This window comes from Pyrgilauda ruficollis, unplaced genomic scaffold (assembly GCF_017590135.1).
Source record: "Pyrgilauda ruficollis isolate IOZ18807 unplaced genomic scaffold, ASM1759013v1 scaffold27, whole genome shotgun sequence".
NCBI classification, from domain to species: Eukaryota; Metazoa; Chordata; class Aves; order Passeriformes; family Passeridae; genus Pyrgilauda; species Pyrgilauda ruficollis.
This window is the reverse complement of record NW_024524044.1, coordinates 2,237,741-2,257,570: the sequence shown is the minus strand read 5'-3', so window position 1 is coordinate 2,257,570 and position 19,830 is coordinate 2,237,741. Positions and strand designations below refer to the sequence as shown.

The 19,830-nt window shown below is 37.2% G+C and overlaps 2 protein-coding genes across 2 annotated transcripts in view; both read left to right on the top strand.

The window, feature by feature from the left end:
• Positions 1 to 17,933, top strand: part of BMT2 (base methyltransferase of 25S rRNA 2 homolog) — a 30,616-nt gene extending 12,683 nt beyond the window's left edge. The window contains exons 3-5 of the mRNA XM_041471491.1: positions 7,801 to 7,974; positions 11,301 to 11,415; positions 14,689 to 17,933. Coding sequence (XP_041327425.1) covers positions 7,801 to 7,974; positions 11,301 to 11,415; positions 14,689 to 15,318 — 919 coding nt within the window. The 3' untranslated portion in view covers positions 15,319 to 17,933. The remainder of the gene's footprint in view (positions 1 to 7,800; positions 7,975 to 11,300; positions 11,416 to 14,688) is intronic.
• Positions 17,934 to 19,692: 1,759 nt separating this feature from the next.
• The window catches only part of TMEM168 (transmembrane protein 168), a 24,165-nt gene continuing 24,027 nt past the window's right edge, over positions 19,693 to 19,830 (top strand). The window contains exon 1 of the mRNA XM_041471504.1: positions 19,693 to 19,763. The gene's annotated coding sequence lies outside the window, so the exon portion shown is untranslated. The remainder of the gene's footprint in view (positions 19,764 to 19,830) is intronic.

Genomic DNA, 19,830 nt, shown 5'->3' with positions numbered 1-19,830 from the left:
CATTTTTTTTTTCTCAAATACTGAAGCTGTTTGCAAATAAACCTATGAAGTAATTTTCCATGCTTCTGAACCTAAGCTGAACCTAAACAGTGAGTGTAACTGAAGTTTAATTTTCAGGGGTTTGGGTTGATTTGTACATACAGTAGTGTTTGATCTCTACATGCAGATCTCTGGTGCTTAATTTTCAGTTCTTAATGTCCTGTAACAGACTTTACCCCTGTGAAACTTGTTTTAAATGTGTTTGAAGCTCTAAAATTCCTGTTAGTCATAAACATCTAGTTTTTGCTGGGCTATCTGAACAGTAAAGTCATGAAATGAGGCACTAAACTATTTCAGTCCCTGAGGAAAATAAATAGTAAAAAGAGGAGAGATGTTGGTCATTCAGAATTCCTGCATACAGTTGGCATCCAAGACATACCATGGAATCTGTACTGCAGAATAAAGCAAAATGCTGTTGAGATTTAAATGGGAAGAGAGTGGTCTTGCCATTGGGAACGGAATGACTTCAGAAAACCAGAAAGTCATCTTGTGTGCCAGGTAGGTCCTGTAATCTGTAGGTCCTGCAGGTGAGTGTTGCAAAGTGCTGAGTGAAGAGCAGTAGATGTGGTATTGTTAAATTTAAATTCTCTTGAGCGCATAAAACAAAAACGAGAAGAGGGAATTGACTGTGAAACATTTAATCTTGGTGGCAGCTTGAGGTCTTCTGTGACTTCTGGAAATGGAGCAAGTAATAATAAGCTGAGGTTTTTTCCCTGACATAAACTATTAAATATTTGAAAATCATTCTTTTACTTACCAATGTTTTATTCTTTAGCTTAGAAAAAAAAGTCATAGTTAAGTTTCTTTATAGATGCCTTTCTGGACATGCTTTGTGTATCTATATCCCAATTACATGAGAGGTGTCTCAGTTACAAAAACTAAGCCCAAAAATGGACTGAGCGTTTCAATGGCTTTGTCAGGGATAAATCAAATAGATTTTATTGAGATTGTAGTAGACTCTTGTTTATGCTATTGACTTTGTTTGGTGGGGGTTTGATATTTTGTTGGATTTGGGTCCTGCTTGGCTTTTTTTTTTTGTTGGTTTTGTTCTTTTGTTTGTGTGCTTGTATTATTTTTTGGTAATTGGCACAACATTGACTTTCGCTCCTTTGTGGTGCCCTGCTGCCTATTTCTGTGTTACAGGCTTCCTGAGTTGCTAGTTGTTTACTTGTATTTGTGCTATTCGTTACTTCTGTGGAAATGCTGATACTTACATTTCTCTTTACTACCATACACTCCCTTGAATCATATTGAATTCTAATACTGCAATTTCTTGCAGCATCTTCCTCCCACCCTGCCCTGGTTTGGCATCAACTCTCAGATCACTTATGAGGAACTGAAACTGACTGTTCCACAGTTCAGGTTATCTGTGAAAAAAATAGTTGTACTGGACCCAGGGCAGATTCCATGGAATATTGCTTGGTATTTTCTTACAGTTTGATTGTCAACTAATATGTGAAACGTTTTGAATAGAGCTGTGTGTTCTTACTTTTATTTCAGCTAAGCAATAATCCCGTGACTTGTGGCAAGTTTGTCTGTTATCCTGTAGGACAGGATAATGTTTCTTGTGTACAGTGATGACTTGTATGTAGAAGGTTTTCGGGCTCCCACTTGGTTTCTGTTATAGATCATTTACAAAGTAAACATTGAAGTAAATGTCCAGTTTGGGCTTTGCAGCCTGAGCTCATATTAGGAAAAGAATCCACCCACTAAGAGACGCTAAAATGCTTTGTCAAAGTCAAGGGATGGGGAGTTTTTACATTAGTAGAAAAAGAGAGAGTACTTTTAACTTCTGGGATTATACTGAGGCCTGGATTGCTAAATACCAGAACATATCAGATTGACTTCGTGTTCTGCAATTTTTTGTTCCTTCTCACGGGGCCAAGAGGTGTGCCAGACAGGTGGCTGGTCCCGTTGTTGTTACTCCACCTGGTGCCTGGGTGCAGAACTGCATGCAAGAGAACTTGGCATGAGACTTCTGTGAAAGCTTTTGCTCAATGCTTATTACTATGTTACCATGACAGCAGGAAGGTAGCTGTTTCATATTAGATGAATTTTAATTTGTGAGTGGAGTGCTGAAAATAGATTGGAATCACCAGTGTATGCCTCCTGAAGAAAGAAGAGACTGAGTTTTGTTTTAATTTGAAGGACGATCTTTTCAGTGATCTGAAACTGAGAAGTGTTTTTTCCATCAGTTAAAAGGAAAAAAAAGTACAAAAGACTTTGTGGGTTTTTGTTCTTTCCTTCATTTTCCTTGTATTCTCCTAGGCATTGATAAAATAAATCAGATAGCATAGAATAACCACTAGAGAAGCTATGCATACTTCTCAGGATCAAGAATAACAATTTTGTTTTCCTTTCAAAAGCCGTTTTGTTGAAGACACTGGAAAAAATCTGATATTAACTCTTAAATGAGATGACAAAACTTACTGTTTTACTTCTTCATTAGTGTTGATTTAAAGAACATATATCCAGGCTCCAGAAACTGTAAAAAATGGAAAGCAGTACCTGATAGACTGTGCTAGTGGCCATATGCTGAGTTGAATAGAGCCAATTTTATTTATTGTTTCAGGAACACATTACAGAACTGTTAAGTGAGGAGAGGGATGGGGGAAGAGGTATTAAAACTTTATCTGCTTTCAGATGCAGGTTTATGATCCCCTGAGTGGTGGTGTAAAAAACCGGGGCAACACTCAGCTGTTTCTTCCTTCCTTCCTTTATATACATTTAGAAAACTGAAAGCGAGTAGCAAGTAGTATTTGCAGATTAACACTTCTATTTCATTTATACTACAACACAAAACTTAAACAAAACAGTTTAAGGTAGTGTTTACCCTGAATAATTGTTGTAACTCTTTGATTTTTGCTGGCATAGATAGGCTGGTGAGCCTTTGTACACACAATGAATGCCAGCCTGTTCTGGTTCTAGTTAGAACAGAATAAGCCAGACCAGCAGGTTTGCTTCTTTCTGTTGCTTTTTCCTCAGTGTTAATACTTGTGTTGACTTGACTGTTTTTTTAAAGAGCAAAAAATAAAATCTTCTCTTCTGATTATCATGACAAAACACTATCTAGACCTGCATTTTTTTAAAAAGTCTTTTGACTGTTTAATGAGTAAAGAAATACAGTTCTGATGAAATTAATGACAGGTGAGTACAGAACTGTTTGGAAACATTTGCAGAGAATAGATGTGAGAAGCTTATCTTAAAAATGTGATTTGCTGAGAAGGATTCTGTCAGAGTTTGTCTCTGTATCCATAACCAATTAATATTTTTATTAGCAGTCTGCTAGAGTAAAGTGTATTTATTAAATTTGGAAATGAGACCAAAGAGAGAGGAACTGTCACTCTGAGAGCAGAATTAAAATTATTGCAGTTATAAACTCTACTAGACATTATCTACTATATTAAAATCAGCTCTATAAATAAAGGCCAGGGAATAATTGATTGTGTCAGTCTTTCAAAGAACTATTTGGATTCTGAAGCAGGTCATAAACTGAATATGAAGTGGTCATGGCATACTTTTGCAGTAGAGGCAAATATCATACTTAAGTGTGTTAATAAGATTGTCCACAAGATATGTAAAGTACTACTCTGACTTAATTTAGCATTGCTCTTAGCCAAAATACCACCTTGGCCACTGCATTTAAAAAATAACAAACAGCGGTTCAACTCCCAAGAAAGATAAAGAAATTATCAAAAACCTTCTATTTTTTCCACAAAAGCCTTGGTGTTCTTTTCTAGAAACTGGAGCTCTCTAGTCAAAAGAAGAGAAGGCTAAGTAATCTGTTAGAGGATCTTTGAGAATAACAGATCTCTGCTAGAACTGGAAAGCTGATCCTGTTTAATTGGAAGATTAAATGCACGAGTGTTTGCTAGTCTTTCCACAGTGTTTTGCAGGTTTTTTGATGATTGCTATTAGTTGAGCAATTCACTGCAAGGAGGATGGAACTGAGGAAGGTGGCAGAAACAGCAGGAGGGGAACCATTTAAAATGGGAAAGGACAACGTCCAATATTCACATTTATATGACAGTCTTAACTTTTTGCTGTTAAACACATTGTTTGCTGATGATACTAAATTGTGAGGAGCTGTTAACTCCCTTGAAGGCAGACAGGCTCTCCAGAGAAACCTTAGTAAATTAGAGGGCTGGGCAATCACCAACTGTATGAATTTTAACAAAGTGCCAAATTCTGCACCTGGGATGGGGCAACCCTTGATGTAAGGATGGACTGGGGAATGAAATACTGGAAAGCAGCCTGGGACTCCCGGTCAATGGCCAGTTGAATGTTTGATTAACAAAATCATATGTATTCATATTGGCTTTTTCTGAGACTTCCTTTATGTGTCCAACCCAAATGGCAGACAGAGCAGGGGAGTCAACTGGGACAGGTTATTTATTGTTTGAGAGTTGAAATATGGAAAATAAGTTTTCACTGAGGAAATACAAAGATTTGATTTTTTGATTTCTTTTTTAAAGCAAAGGCATTAACTTCACACTTCACCCAGAAACCTAACCTGTCTCTCATGCAGGAAACTGAAACAGTTTAGACCTGAAATATTTATTTCGCAGTTGGTGTGAACTGTAGCAAGTGTCAGCTTAGATAGCATTCACATTGCACAGTTATTCAGAGCTAATATTGTGTCATCAGAGTGAATGTTTGTCAGTTAAAAATGGAGCCGTATCAGTTTTTAGAATTATAAAATAGATTCCTTAATTTTCACTTTGTAGATAATTGAGATGCTCTGTTTCTTACTTGAGACAGTTGTTAAATGTAGAATTTTATATAACTGCAGACTCAAAACCAGGGTGATCAATTATAGCTTTAATGGCTCTGAAGTTAAACATCTGGCTACACCAGCATGTTACCTTGGGGTAAACTGCAGAGTGCATTATTTCTGCTAACTACCAGTGTAGTTAGTGCCTGTGTGCTTGCTGTTACCCCACAGGAAATGTGGAGGTCACTTCTACAGAGGGATTATATAGGCAACTCCTCTGAGAGCTCGGGAGCCAAAAGGGCAACATGTAGTAATCATGCCAGGATGACTGTGACATCAGAAACGCGTAAAGGGAAGATAAATAACCCTCAGTGGCTATGAAGTGCAGTGTGATCTGAGGGTTTTTTTGTTTGGATTGGGTGGATTTGGCTAGAGTTTTTTGGTAACCTGTGGTACTGCGTCGGTATGCAGAGCCTGGGATCTGAATGTGAAGAATTGTATCCATTCTTGGGCCTTCCTGTGGCATTGGCCAGTTGTCCACCAGGGTAAATGAAGAAGTAGGAGATGCTTCTCTTTGTGGTTGAGTTGGTACTGTCTTATATGCAAGTGAAGAAGGTCTGTTGTGAAGAATATAGAATTACGAGAGCTCAGTTGACATGGATAGGAGTAGAAAGATGGAAGAAACACTTATTTGCATCAGTACCAAGAATGAGGAAGAAATGGCTGTGACAAGAGGAAGTCACGCTTTACAAGTAGGTGGTTCTCCCGTGCTCATTAAGAGTTGAACTGGGTAGCATACCAGCTTCTAGGGAATTAAAAGGTTGATAACGTGAATAGTTGAGAAGAAAAAGAAAACATTCTTCCAAGGTTGAGAATTCTCTCATGTGTTACATGGCAGTGCAACACTACTCGAACTGCTGTTGATTCTGGATGTTTTAAGATATGTAATGAGAAAAAAAGACTTAGAATAAAAATAGAGACTGCAGGGTGCTAACAAAGTGGTGCAGTAGCTGATAAATGGACAAAAAAGATATTTCTTTCCAAGTTTAATTTCTTTGACTAATTGATACATAGAACTAAATAGTTCTAAATTGATCATATGCTTATAAATAAATAATACAATGTGTAAAATACAGTTGAATTAGTATGTCAGCAGCAATGCAAGTGGTTTTTTCTGGAGTTCTCATTTGTTTATTGACCTTTTAAAAATCTTTTTCCTGCTAAATTAAGTGACTGGCTTGTTATACTTAGTTAGTTTTAGAATTGTTGTCTTTCCATACGTGCAGTGTGTAATGGGTGGTGCTGCTAAAATTTTGCAGTCTGTATGTCTGGTAGTATTGCAGCCTAGATTGGAGCATCTGTCTTATGAGGAAAGGCTGAGGGATTTGGGCCAGTTCAATCTCGAGAAGAGACAACTGAGAGGGGACCTCATCAGTGTCTGTCAGAATCTGAAGGGAGGGTGTCAGGAGGATGGATCCAGGCTCTGTGTGGTCATGGCAGCCAGTGGGACAAAAGGCAACAGGCAGAAATTGATACACAGGAAGTTCTCTACTGTGCAGCTGACTGAGCACTGGAACAGACTGCACAGAGAGGTGGAGTCTTCCTCGCTGAAAATATTCCAGAACCCTCTGGACACAATCCTGTGCCATGTGCTCTGGGATGACACTACTTGAGCAGGGAGCTTGGATCAGATGACCCTCTGGGGTCCCTTCTAACCTGACCCATTCTGTGATTACACAATTTCTGATTGAAGGCACTTCTTTCTTACCTATCCTGGGGTAAAGTTATTGCTATCTGTACCTGTCTGTGTATTTTTCCATCTGAGAAACTCAGTGCCACTCTGATGACATTTTTTTTGTTGTCCATCATGTCTTAGGTGATGAAGAGACTGGGCATATTTGGTGCCTAAAATATCACCAAACCTTAGACAAGCCCTGTGTATTCCAAGTCTTTGTCACTATTTGTGATCTACATGCACCATTATACAGCATGTCCATCCTTAAATCTGTGATGTGAAGTGTCATTATCTTGTTCCTGCTTTGTATAAGATATTATTAAACTACACTTGAATTTATTTTTTGTGGAATGTTCCTTCAGACCACTGCAGTTTTGTTACAGGAAAATGGAGTGAATTTCAAGAAAGCATCATAAAAATGAGTTACTCAGAAAACATTATTCAAACAAGTGTTATTTCCGTTGAAATTTCCGTGCAAATACTTGGATGGCAAATTTAATTAAACTGAATTGTGCAGGGTGAATCCAGCTTTTTAATTTCACAGCAACAATTTTTTTCCAGTTCTAGTTATATTTTGTGGATGAAATTCAGTTATTCTCAAACAGTGCTTGCTTCTCATATACTAATGCTGACTACTGATAGAAGAACACAAGTGTTATTTAACTTTTTTTGTAACATTAATTCCTTTAAACTGGCTAATATTTCTGTTCAAGTATGATTAATTATTTTGTTCTAGTTCCCAGAAGAAAAATAAGTAAATATGGGGAAAAAACTGAAAGCTAAAATAAGTCTTTGACAATAATACACCTACTGTCTGTTACTTAAAAAATGCCCAGTAAACTCAATTAAAATGTAAGTTTGTGCATAAATCTGGATTAGGTTTCTTTTTCCCTAGTTTATGTGCCAGCAAGACACACATTTCAAAACCTTGTGTTGACAGGGAGTTAGTTGATAACTCTTTGCATTATAGTGGAGAACTGACCTGAAGTTAACCTTCTGGTGATGTTCTGACAAGACTTCTGCTGTCTTACTCTAAAAGTCTATCCAGATAAAAAAAATTTAAATATATTTACTCAGCTGTGACTGACGGCATAATTTGGGGGGAAAAAATACCTCACCAACCCACCACTCATACTGTTGGATGTATCACATCTTTTTTAAAGCTGATTTACCAAAGTTGAAATAAAACCCATATTTGTTTAAAAGCTGACAGCACTTGTATCGCTTCACCCTCTGGTATGTATCTTAGCTGTAGTAGTGACTATCAAGAGCATTCAGTTTTCCTGGGGAATTTTTCTTTTTGTCTTCTCAGTGTATGCCGAGAATATTTTCAGAATGGTGGAAAAAGAAAAGCACTTGAGAAAGATGAAAAAAGAGCACTTCTTGCTTCTAAAACCACTCCAGCTTTAAATATTCCTCAGACTCCCAAGATTGAAGATCCTTTGCCAAACTTTGGCTTGACAAATCACGAAGCTGTGACAGAAGAGTAAGTTTTACTTGTTTTGACTTTTTTCCCCTTTTTTTGAGTGTTAAAACTTACCCTGATGTTTTTTTTTCCCCAGAACATGTTATATCAGTCTGATGTATTTTTAATAGTTAAGAAAGGCAATTTTCATGTGAATATATACATTTCAAGAGCTGTTTATGTTGTAGTATATTTTGGTGAATGCCATAAAAAATTGCTTGAGAATGACAACTTAGTCATCTTCATTTTAGTGCTAAAGCAATTTCACTTTAATATGTCATTGGTGTGCAATGCAATTTATATTAAACCTTGAGGTGAAATAAGGGAGATGTTAATTAAGTTAGAATCTAATGGCTGTTCAGCACTGTTGAAAAGTCAATTGCTTGTGTAAGTACTAAGTGCCAAATGTAAATATCAGAGTACTTAAAACTTTCTCTTCGTAAATAACTGCAGAGAAACTCTTGATTCCAATTACACACTTCAAAAGCAATTTGGAATTACAACCCTTAACTTTTAATGTGCTAGCTCTCTGATGACTGGCTCTGCAGAACTTGTAGTATCCTTGAGGTGTTTTCCGAACAACAGTTTTAATTCTGTTTGTGACCTTCACTCAAGCAAGAATTTTATTTTTGGCATCCAAGACTAACTTTATTATTTCTGAAGTCTCACCCTGCATTTTTTTTTCCTAAATAGCATGTCATGTTTGTGACTATTCCATGTGTGATGGAAAAAAAAATCATATTTTGCAAGTACAGTGAATAATTAATGCATAAGCATAGAATCTATAAAAGTTATACTTATGACTTCTTTCATATTCTTTATAGATTAGTTCTTTGAACTTCCTGCAACAGTGTTTTTTCTAGTGTGTAAAGAAGTAGCATGTCTGCTGTGATCAGCACTTACTTGAAGCTAGGTGTAGTGTAAGTTAAGGAAAGAATGATGTGTTACTAATGTTATTAATAGGTGTGTCTGTCCTTAGGAGCTGGTGTCTTTTGTGTCTCTCATGTTTGTTTAAAACAATATGATTGATGATCATATTCACTTTAAAGCTGTCTACCAGTGGGAGGCATTGTCAGGATAAAGCATTGGTTCTCTCTTTGCACCTCTTTGGTCTCTCTTTGATCTCTGTCTTCATACTTTCTGCAGTTGATAGTGGCTGTTGCAGAGCTAACTTCACCTGCCGCCTTGCTACCAGTTATTTGTAGCCTTCCATTTTGTTCTAATGTGTACAGAAAGGAGTTAATAGAAAAGTTTTATAAATCATATTTAGACTATTTGTTAGTATAGTGAGTGCTGATGATTTTTATTTTAATTCTCAGAAGTTTAAAAATATACACACCTCAAAAGACATACCTGGCAAAGGCAAGTTTTATAATATTTACCTGAGAAAGCTACCAATGATTGTAAGTTCTTAGTAGCCATATAGACCGTGAACAACAAGGCATAACTGGTCTAAGTTGCTGCCCAGAGAAATCAAAATTACTTTTTTTTTTCTTGATGCCTTACAGAAGAAATTACAGTTTATCAGAAAGAAAATGGATTGTGTGTTACACAAAGCAGAGATCTCTCCTGAAATGCTTTATCATGTCTACACTGATCTAGCAGTGAAGTCTCAAAGTTGGTACAATGGATATGGGGGAACCTACGCACAGTGTTTAAAGACTGTCACTTCATTCTGGTCATGTAACACTACAGGAGTGTGGGTTTGTCTATCAGTATGACTAAGCCTGTGACTCTTTGTTTTACTCTGGTAGGTGTAAAGACAATAATTCTGTTCATCCCACATATAATCCTCTCTCAAGTAATGTATAAATATATCTAAAAAAGGTAGCTTTTGTAAATAGGAAGACAGAATACATCACAGTGATTTTTTTTCACTGTACCATAGGTGAAGTGGCTGTCCTGGAAACTAGAGGCTTCTGGTATTTGCTGCTTAATTTTAATCTGTACAAGTATTTCACTGAACATTTTAAAAGGAACATGTTTAGATCTCTAGAGGCGCTCTCTTTTTTATGGGAAATATTCTCTGCACTGTAGCATCCTGTTTCCTCTTGTTATGCTTCCTGTGGTCCCATGTGTCCATTGATTTGTTATTAGCATATTAGACTCTCATATAGAATGTAAGCATTCGTACAGGCACACATTTTTGTCCGTGGGTGAGGAAGGATCTGCCATTAGTGTCTCCATTTGCTAGACAAGGTAATCTGAGAAATCTCAGATTACCCTTATGTGGGAAAAGATCTCTGATTTGACTTCAGTCCATGTTTGTGATTTATGGCTACTAGGATCTGCCGATATAGTATTCAAATTCCTGTTCCAAATCTGGAAGAATTGTTCTTTCATCTTCATTCTGAAAACTCCCTCAGTACTGATTGACTTACAGGGCAGCTTGGTAATGTTTGCAGCTTTGACTATAGTGTGCCCTGGATGTCTTTAGTTCCATGTAGAAGCAAAATGACAAAACTTGCCATTATTTTGCCTAATGCAGCAAGACATTTTCTCTTGCTTTTCCGACTTCCTCTCTGGTAGGTTACTGGGAGTCTAGAAGGAGCACAGGGAGCCTGGATCTCTTACTGCTGCTTAGAGGCTTTTCTTTCCTTTCTGCTTTGTTGTTGCTATGAGTGCAGCCATGGCTTGGTTTTACTCCATTGGCTCTGCACCTCTGTTTCTGAAAGTTTTTTGCAGTTATCTGTCTCTCCAGTGCTGAGCCTTTCCCAGAAACATGACAAGTTATATTTTGGAGATGCCAGTTGGTTTTGGCTACAGAAACATGAAGCAAAAAACATTTTCTTTCTGGAGGGTTATTGGTATTCTCATCTCTGTGAAGTCCCTGTGACAGCTGTGACTTTGTTTGCCTCTGTTAATGGATTTTGGATATTCTAAGACGTTACAAATCATCATGGAATTTTTTTAGATTGCAACACTGTAAATGATGCAATTTATGTAGCTGTTCTCTGTTTCCCATTTCAACTCATGAATTTTAACTGGCGTCTAGTATGACTTCAAAATCAGTAAATACTTCAGAAAATAAAGTGAGAAACACAAAACAATATGAGAAAGCCTGACTAGTAGACACACAGTTTACCATTTTATTTACTTACTACAATTGCACAAGTTTATAGTATTACAGCTGCTCTGAACAAAATTCTTCTGCTTGAGGACCACCTGCTTTTATTGATGGAGCTTGGTTCTTTAGGTAACCCAGCAATTGAAGTAAGGCATTCACCTCTATCAGTCACTACTGTGGTGTTCTGTGAGAATCTGTTGCGTTAGTTACCTGAAATTGTGACTCAGAATACAGCTTTAAAAGTTACATTTGATAAAACTTAATTCTTGCTACTTCTTAGGTTCCTTCACTCCTTGGGAAAGATCAGATTACTTGATGTTGGTAGCTGCTTTAACCCATTTCTGAAGTTTGAAGAGTTTCTGACAGTTGGCATAGACATTGTACCAGCTGTTGAGGTATGTAGTGTTTGCTGTATTTAATATAAACTTGATCCTTAGATTTGTGGAATGCCTCAAAATAACTGTAAAAGAGGATGTTTGATATTTGTATGCTTTTTAAATATCTGTTTTAGTAGGAACTAAACACTACATCCTTTTCCATTAACAGACACTAAAGTCCTAGGTGTGTCTTCTTTTAAAAAAATACAATTTTTTCCCAGAGCCATGCATTTATAATGGCATTATTAATCTTGAAAATCTTAGTAGCCATCTTTTAACAGTATTTCAGATGAGTCCTTGCATCTTAAAAGGTATAAATAACAATTAAGTAAGCTTGTGCTTAGGCAAGAGCCTTTCAGAAGCTGCATTCACTGACAGAAGGAAATGATGGGTGACAACTGTATTTGGTGAGTTTTTCTGGGGAGATGTAGTATTCAGAAGTGCCCTATATGGGAGCATTTCTGTGTATTGCTAGAAGTATTTTTGAGCTTCCAAAATCCAGAGGACAAATTTATCAGCATATTTGGGGTAAATTGCTTCATTTTCTCTAGGCAATAAGGTTCTCAAATGCCTTAATTCTGCTGTAATCCTATCATCTTTTTGTCTTTTGCTCTTGACCGAACTGTCAGCACTAACTGCATTTATCAACCACAAAAAAGGATAAAGTAGAATAAAAATGTTTAAAAAGACACAGAAATACATTTCTGACAGAAAACAGAGAAGCGTTTGACTATACACACCTTGACTACTTAGAGTTAAAAATCAGGCTATATTAAAATCTGTGGCTTAAGATAATCAATCCTCTTTAGAAGTGGAGAGGTGAATAGAAGTGTACAGATGAAATAATACAGTTAACTGAAAGTAACGTTCTCTTATTTGCTGCAGTGTGATTTATATGCTAAATGCCTGGTAGTTTGTTGTTGTTACCATGTTTAGTCCATAAACACCTCAATTTGTAGTTTTGCATATATGCTGAGATACTGATGCTGAATACTGAAAGGTATTCTTTAAAAATTTGAGCCTGATAAATTTCTTTCAAAAGCAATTCAATGTTAGTTCTGTCTAAAACACGAACTTTGAGTAGATTTTGTCTTGCCTAATTTGAAACACAGGCATCATGATTGCTTTCCATGGCTTTGGAGGCTGTAGGACTGTGTAGGGCTGTTGGGCATGACACAGGAGGTAAAAAAGACACATGCCACTGAAGTGGCAGCCTGTGGCATTTAAAATGGTAATGCATGGCAAGTGAATTTCTAGCTGTGATACGTAGATCAGTGTCTTGTCTACATCTCAGGTGCTAAGTTCTAATTACAGTCAGTGAAGATCTATTAAAAATAGTCAAACCTAAATATCTGCTGTTCTTTCATGGTGAGGTGAATTGGGTCACTAATTCTCCAGTGACTATAATGGCAGCCTAGGTACCTAGCATTACATGAGTTGAACCTAAACATTAATTTTTGAGTATGCCTAGTTAATATTTTTCTGTCTACTAATCTGTTGTTCTGCTTTCCTAAGAAAGCTACATTTCTTCTCATGAAAATCAATCTAAATGTACAGTGACCAAACCTTTATTGGAAAAAGTCCTGAAAAAGTAACTTGTGTGGATTTAATGGAGGAACATATGCAATTTCTATGTACTAACCAGTTCTCCCCTGTAGAAGGGAACAATAAGATAATTGATTTCTGGTTGTCTGACGTGGTTAGTACCACAGCTTCATGGTGGGAACTCCCAGAGTGCTAATGTACATGTGGTTATACAAATGCTTACTCTGAGGCCTGTCTCAGGCTCACCAATATCTTTGATTGTCTTAGATGCTTTGCGTTGTTCAGGGCACCTTGAAGCCTGGCTGGCAAGTGTTCTTGGAGGGACAAGGGAGTACAGTTTGAGCAGTCAAATGCATTTGCTAGAATAAGCTTAGTCCTACCTCCAGAACAGAATTAATGAGCCCTGATGTACTGAAGATGACTCTTCTTTGAGCTGCATCAACACCATGACTTCTGAATAAATTTATCTTTTAAGGGCAGAAGTTGCCTGGGCTGATTTAAGGTTTGCGGAATAACAGCCAGAGGTTTATTATGGTAGTTAATGTCATCTCCTGACTTGAAAAATTATTTTGAGAAGTTGTGGTATAAGCTGAAAATAAAATAAACTGGCAAAAATTTCTGATTTAGCAGATTTCTTAGGTAAGACCCTAAAGTACCTTTTAAAACAAATTGAAGCACAGAGGCTTCTTACAAAGCCAGTTTCTTAAGTAATGTTGATCAGAGGGCTAAATAGTTCTTTCCTTAATAAAAAATATCATCCACCTTCATATAGAAATGCTTTGGATATAGACTAAGTAGGTGAGTAATACTTCAGTTTAGTTGGAGGAATAAGAAGGATGTAATTGTGGAAATACAAGGAAAGGAACTGAAATGTTAGTTATGTAACTAAAGGATAAATGTCTTCAAAATTTTTAGAATCTCTGTTTCACATACAGAATGCAAACCGTTGAATATGGAAATATATTTCCATTGATGGGGTTTGGGTTTTGAGAGGGAAACTGCTTACCAAGAAAAGATTAATATTTTCCTTAGTTAATCAGCATACACTCACTTCCTGATGTCCTGGTGGAAAGTACACTGAGGGAAACATGCATTATTAGAAGCTATGAGGATGGAAACTGAGGCTGGAGTGTATAGCAGATGCTGTCTTGGAGTAAATATAGCCTGAGACCAAAAAAAAGTAAATAAAAGGGTGGAAGGGTACTGGAGTTAAATTTAGAATATATATCTTGATACTTGAGAGTCCCTTCCAACTCAGAATATTCTGTGAAATATCTGTGCAAATTATCCACATAAGTAGGTTTGTGTTCTTAAGTGTCAGAGGATGCACTGATAACTTTGTTTTAGTGTCTGAGGACTTAAACATTAGTTCTAGACTTGTATATCAAAAGTTCAGTAGCAGATTCCAGTTTAACAGCATTCTTGTCCTAAAACTCATTACAGATTCCACATGAAACATACCTTAGTCCTGAAATTGTCTTTAACATTATTTCTGCATTACTAATTTGTGTTTCTCCTCTACTTAGAAATACTTGCAGTCTAAACTGTTTTTTTTTTTAACTGTGTATATGTGACCATTAACTTTTTAACTCTTGAAGTAAAGTTAGTAAAGTTTACTCTTAAAGTTAGCACGTCACTCTGAACAATCAGTTTTAAGGGAATAATTTATTTTTCTGTGGATTTTGGTTGTATTTGCTCTTTAAACTAACCTTGATGTTTGGTTTTCTGTTTTTGTCACTCCACCAGAGCGTATACAAATGTGACTTCCTAAATCTTCAAATTCAGCAACCTCTTCAACTGGCACAAGATGCTATAGATGCCTTTCTTAAGCAACTGAAAAATCCCATTGATTCTCTACCTGGAGAATTGTTCCATGTTGTCGTTTTCTCGCTCCTTCTTTCTTACTTTCCATCACCCTATCAACGATGGATATGCTGCAAGAAGGCACATGAACTTCTCGTATTAAATGGCTTATTGCTTGTAATAACTCCTGATTCATCTCATCAGAATCGCCGGGCTATGATGATGAAAAGCTGGAAAATTGCCATCGAGTCCTTGGGTTTTAAACGCTTCAAGTATTCCAAGTTTTCTCACATGCACCTGATGGCATTTAGGAAAACTTCCCTGCAAACAACAAGTGACTTAGTTAGCAGGAACTACCCGGGGATGTTGTATATCCCACAGGATTTCAACAGTATAGAGGATGAGGAGTATTCCAGCACTGCGTGCTATGTTCGGTCAGACACAGAGGATGAACAGCTAGCTTACGGTTTCATGGAGCTACCTGATGCTCCCTACGACTCAGACTCTGGAGAAAGCCAGTCTAGTTCTATTCCTTTCTATGAGCTAGAAGATCCTATATTGCTTCTAAGTTAATGTAGTTGTTGAAATGCCCATTCAGTCAAACCTCTTGCTTAACTAATTTTGCTATACTAACATGGGCTCAACACAGAAAAATGGTTTGCATAAAGAAAATGCAAAGGTTTACAGAGTTTGCTATTTTTTTCTACTTTTGAATTTTAAAATTTATTCTTGTATGAAAGTGAAAAAATACAAGTTTTATGCAAATGGCTCGTGTCATAGCATAAATTGCTGTTACTTTCTTTAGATTTGTATCACTATTTTTTTTTTCCAGAAAGGTACCATTCTTTTCTTTAGTGCTGTGAAGTGTGAATTCTATTTAATTTGTTAAATGTTGTTTCAGTATTTTAACTCAATGTGGTTGAGCTTAAGGCACTGGAGTTGGTGGTCTTCTGAGAAGTATATGTAGGAAGAAATAATTTGCACTTTAATTAAATGTGCAGATAAGATACTTGGTTACAAATGTCCTTTCTTAATTATGAAACAAAACTTTTTTTCTTCCAAAATTTGTTTCACTCTGGTTAAGCCGGGGCTGGAGAAACAATAATGCTTGCACATTTGATTCTATGTTTATTGCAGCCCTTGTAACGTGACACCAAAACACTGGAATATATTCATCCGTAGTTCTACATACTGTGTAATTTCATTACATAAATAGCAATTTCTGAAGAGGCTTTTCCTCCAGAGGAGTATGGTACGTCTAGACAATTATGTTTCACTTCAAAGCTGGAATATGTTTTGCAGTTTTCTGAATATACAAGCACTAATGTATATCAGTATTTCCCCAACTATGGTGTTCTGTATTCTTTTCCAACTGTGTTTTTCTGGGGGACAAAGTGGGTTTTGTCATGTTTTAAAGTAAATTATTTATGCATTTTAAAAAGAAACAACTTTTTCATTAATTGTCCTTATTTGTAGACCTAAGTTAGCCAGTGACTACAAGTTTTTCAAGGATACACATATTTGCATAAAGCCATGTAATTCAGACCACACACATGAATTTAACACATGGGGTTTTTTTGTTTATTAGGACCCAGCTGACTTCAGTTAAATAAAAACTCCATAGCTGACTGAAAACTGGTCTGCACGGTAAAGAGATTAAACATCTATTTTTACATCTATTAAGTTTTTACCTTGTGTAATGAATTGTGAGTTTTTGCAGGAAAAATCAGTTCTGTTCAGTGGTTAAAAAAAGAGGATTCATTATTAGTTTAATTTAGATTTTCCTCCATTTAAAATAATGGCCAGAATTTTCAGATTTGGTTATTAGGCTCTTAAATCTATATCTAAGTGCCTAGTGGTAAATTATTAGAACTAGGTGCCAGATCATGACTTATTTCACATTCTGAAAATTGGTAAAAAAATACTAATACAGTTTCACAGGTTATTGTGGTGAAATATCTTAAAAGATGAAATATCTTACATTGAACTGCCATGTTGTATTTATAATATAAAAGTTGCTAGATAAACTGAAGTTGTAGTGTGGATTTTACAGTGCTTGCTACAAAAATGAAACTTACTCCTTCCGTTGAAGTTTTGCACTGAATGTGTCACAGTTTGTCCTACCTGTTTTTCTTTTATAGTATTTCCTACATAGAGTAATCGCATTGGTCCAGCTTACACTCAGATGTGATCTGGACTCTGGTATTGTATTCTTTGACATAAGCTTTTTTGTGTCTCTTTTTAACTTTAAAGCATTCCCAAATTCCTAATTCAAATTTGTTATTCAATCTGGATTATAGAGTTATACAAACCAAACAATTATATTTTGATGTGTAAAAAGAAAAAAAAAATAAGGTTAGACATACAAGAGTCATGGTTCACTTGCTAATTTTTGTTAAAAGAGAATACTTCTCTAATGAAATACACAATGGCTTCAGAATTGGCTTTTAGTCAGTATTTTCATTAAAATGTTTGTCATTGAAAGCCTTTCTTCCCAATTAACCACTGGTTCCAGCAGTGTTCATGTTAAAATATTGCTGCTGTAAATTCACCTGTTTATGGGAGGTTAATATGTGCATTCTTCAAAGTATGCATAATATTTTAACTGATATTCAATTTAGAAACTAGTACACCATCAAACATGTGTTGGCATTGATTACTGTAAATTGGTTTGTGATTCATACACAAAGAAATGCAATTCAGAACAAGATTTATCCCCCAAAATAGCTTAAATACTGAGATTTAAAGTTTAATCCTTTTTGGGAGGTTGGTGACAACGCTGGTTTAGGGACCTGAGATTCATAACAGCTTGGTTTTCTTGCTGATCATTCTGAATGCCCAAAGTGGGTTTATTGGTTATTTGGTTTTGTGGGGTTTTTTTCTTTTTTGGTTTGGTTTGTATTGTTTTTTTTCACAAGGGACAGTAGATTGTGGTGAAGGAGGAAAGTATGATTTACATAAATACTTACATCTCCCTTAATAATAAAGTGATGATATCAGGAGTTATTGTATATTTGACTTCAGTGCAAGAATATTATTTCTAGGTTATGAAATATTTGAAAATTATGACTGTGCAAAGTGCTGGAGAAGAAAAGGAAGAAAACATGTTGGCATCTCTGTTGTCTTTTATGTCACTACTTTTGTGAACAAAGCACATTTATTAAAAAAAAAATCTCAAAAACCAAAAACATTTCTTAAAATTCTTTGGGATGGAGCTAGTGTCTTTTTTTCTTTCTGTGCAATCTCTTTATGCTGAAATCCATTGAAATCAATGCAAAGCTATTTTCTTTATTTTCAAGGAGATAGGTGTCTTGGGTTTGATTTATAACCCATAAGGATGTTAAATTTGGTACTTCAGTTTCAGCTTCTACATCTCAGTTGTGGTCTTTGCTTTTCAAAGGGATTTTAAGTTCCTCCAGTCGATTCTGTTACCATGTTGCTTTGCCTGCCCACTTAGATTTGACCACTTTCTAAAGCACTTCCTCTCATCTATCTCTACATGCTCTTAATTTCTTTTCTATCTCACTGAAATACTTTTACAGCTCCCATTGTATGTTGCCCCTTTGATATCATTATTGTATTTTTCTACATTGTGATTCTGAATACCGGAGGTGTTGGGAAGGGGATGGCAGTGGGAAAAGAAATCCAAAGAACTGAAAATTCAAGGCTCCTGCTCAGATAAAAGTTCTAGGAAGACTGGATTTCAACAGAACTGAAGTGTGTCCCTAGAACTGCACAGCCTACCTGGTACATTTTGATCTCTGAAGTGAGAGGGAAGATGACTAAATAGCATTTCACAGCTGTGCTCAGTGTTGCTTCCTTCAGTGCTTTCTGCCTCAGTCTGTTGCAGGAAGACTGCCTGACTGGCTTTACAAGTGTCATCATTCTAAGGCTTTGTAATCATATCTCCATGCATCAGCAGCAGGTTTTCTGCTCATTTTTCCTCCTCTTTCTGTTTCCCTGAATTGTTTTCAACTGTAGAAGAGCAAGTTGTCTTTTTAGAAAGGGTTCATTTCACAAACATGCCCAGAAACTTAGCTGGGTTATTTTACCCTCCAAGTAAAACATTCAAGAAGAAGTTTCTGTAGCTGCTCGAGGAGCATAACAAGATCATAGTTGGGTCAATACAGCACCAATTTACTGTGGTCCATAATGCTGGTAAAACATCTGAAGCATGTGACCCTTACTAGGCAACTGAGATTTCTACTGCAGTGCTTGTTAAAGGAAAACCTCTTAGCTTGTAGATTTTTTTTTGTTTTGTTGGCCTTTTGTTTGTTTCTTTGGGGGGTTCATTGGTTTTGTTTGTTGTTGTTTTTAACCCGTGTAATTTTTAGGCCTTTGGGCCAGTTTTATCTAATATTTCAAGAGGTGTAATAATTTGGGGGATGTCTGAGGTTCTTGTTAATGTGAATAATTGAGTCAGGAACGTCAGAGGGGCAAGCTGAGATGTTTAGGCTGCCCTAGTGCTGCTTGGCTGGCGGCAGGAGGTGCTGGCTGTGATGGGGGATTGCAGGAACAAAGGCTTTGTCTCGCAGCAGCCCAGCGCACCTGCAGTTCAAGGAGCACTGAGCAGCACTGTCACCCTAACTGCTCTCGTTTAGCCTCTCTCGGCCAGGGCGTGGGCTTACTATGATCCAGAACCTTCCCGCTATCTGCTCACCTGCCAGCGAGAGCCAATCCAAAATGTGCATTTCCATCACCGAGTGCGGAGGAACGCACTCCGAGGCCGAGGAAGGGCACGAGGCACACCGCACCACAGGATGGGGAGGGCTCAGTCTGCCTTGCAGTCCTGATTTAAACACAGTTTTCCCGCTTCCATGCCTAAGCAGCAGTGTTTATGGGTTTGGTTGGGACTCTTGCTTGCTCGGTTGGGCTTTTTCATAATTCCATCCGGCCGCGCCGTGGCGGCGCGGCGATGTTTGAGCCTCGGCGCGGCCCGTAGCGGGAAGAGCCGCGCTCGGCCTCGACATGGCGGCGGCCGGCGCGGGGGGCGGGAAGGTTCCGGGCCGCCTGTTGAGGTGAGAGCGGGCCGGGCCGGGCCGGGCCGGGCGGGGCGGGGCGGGGGCGCCGCGGGCTCGCACCGAG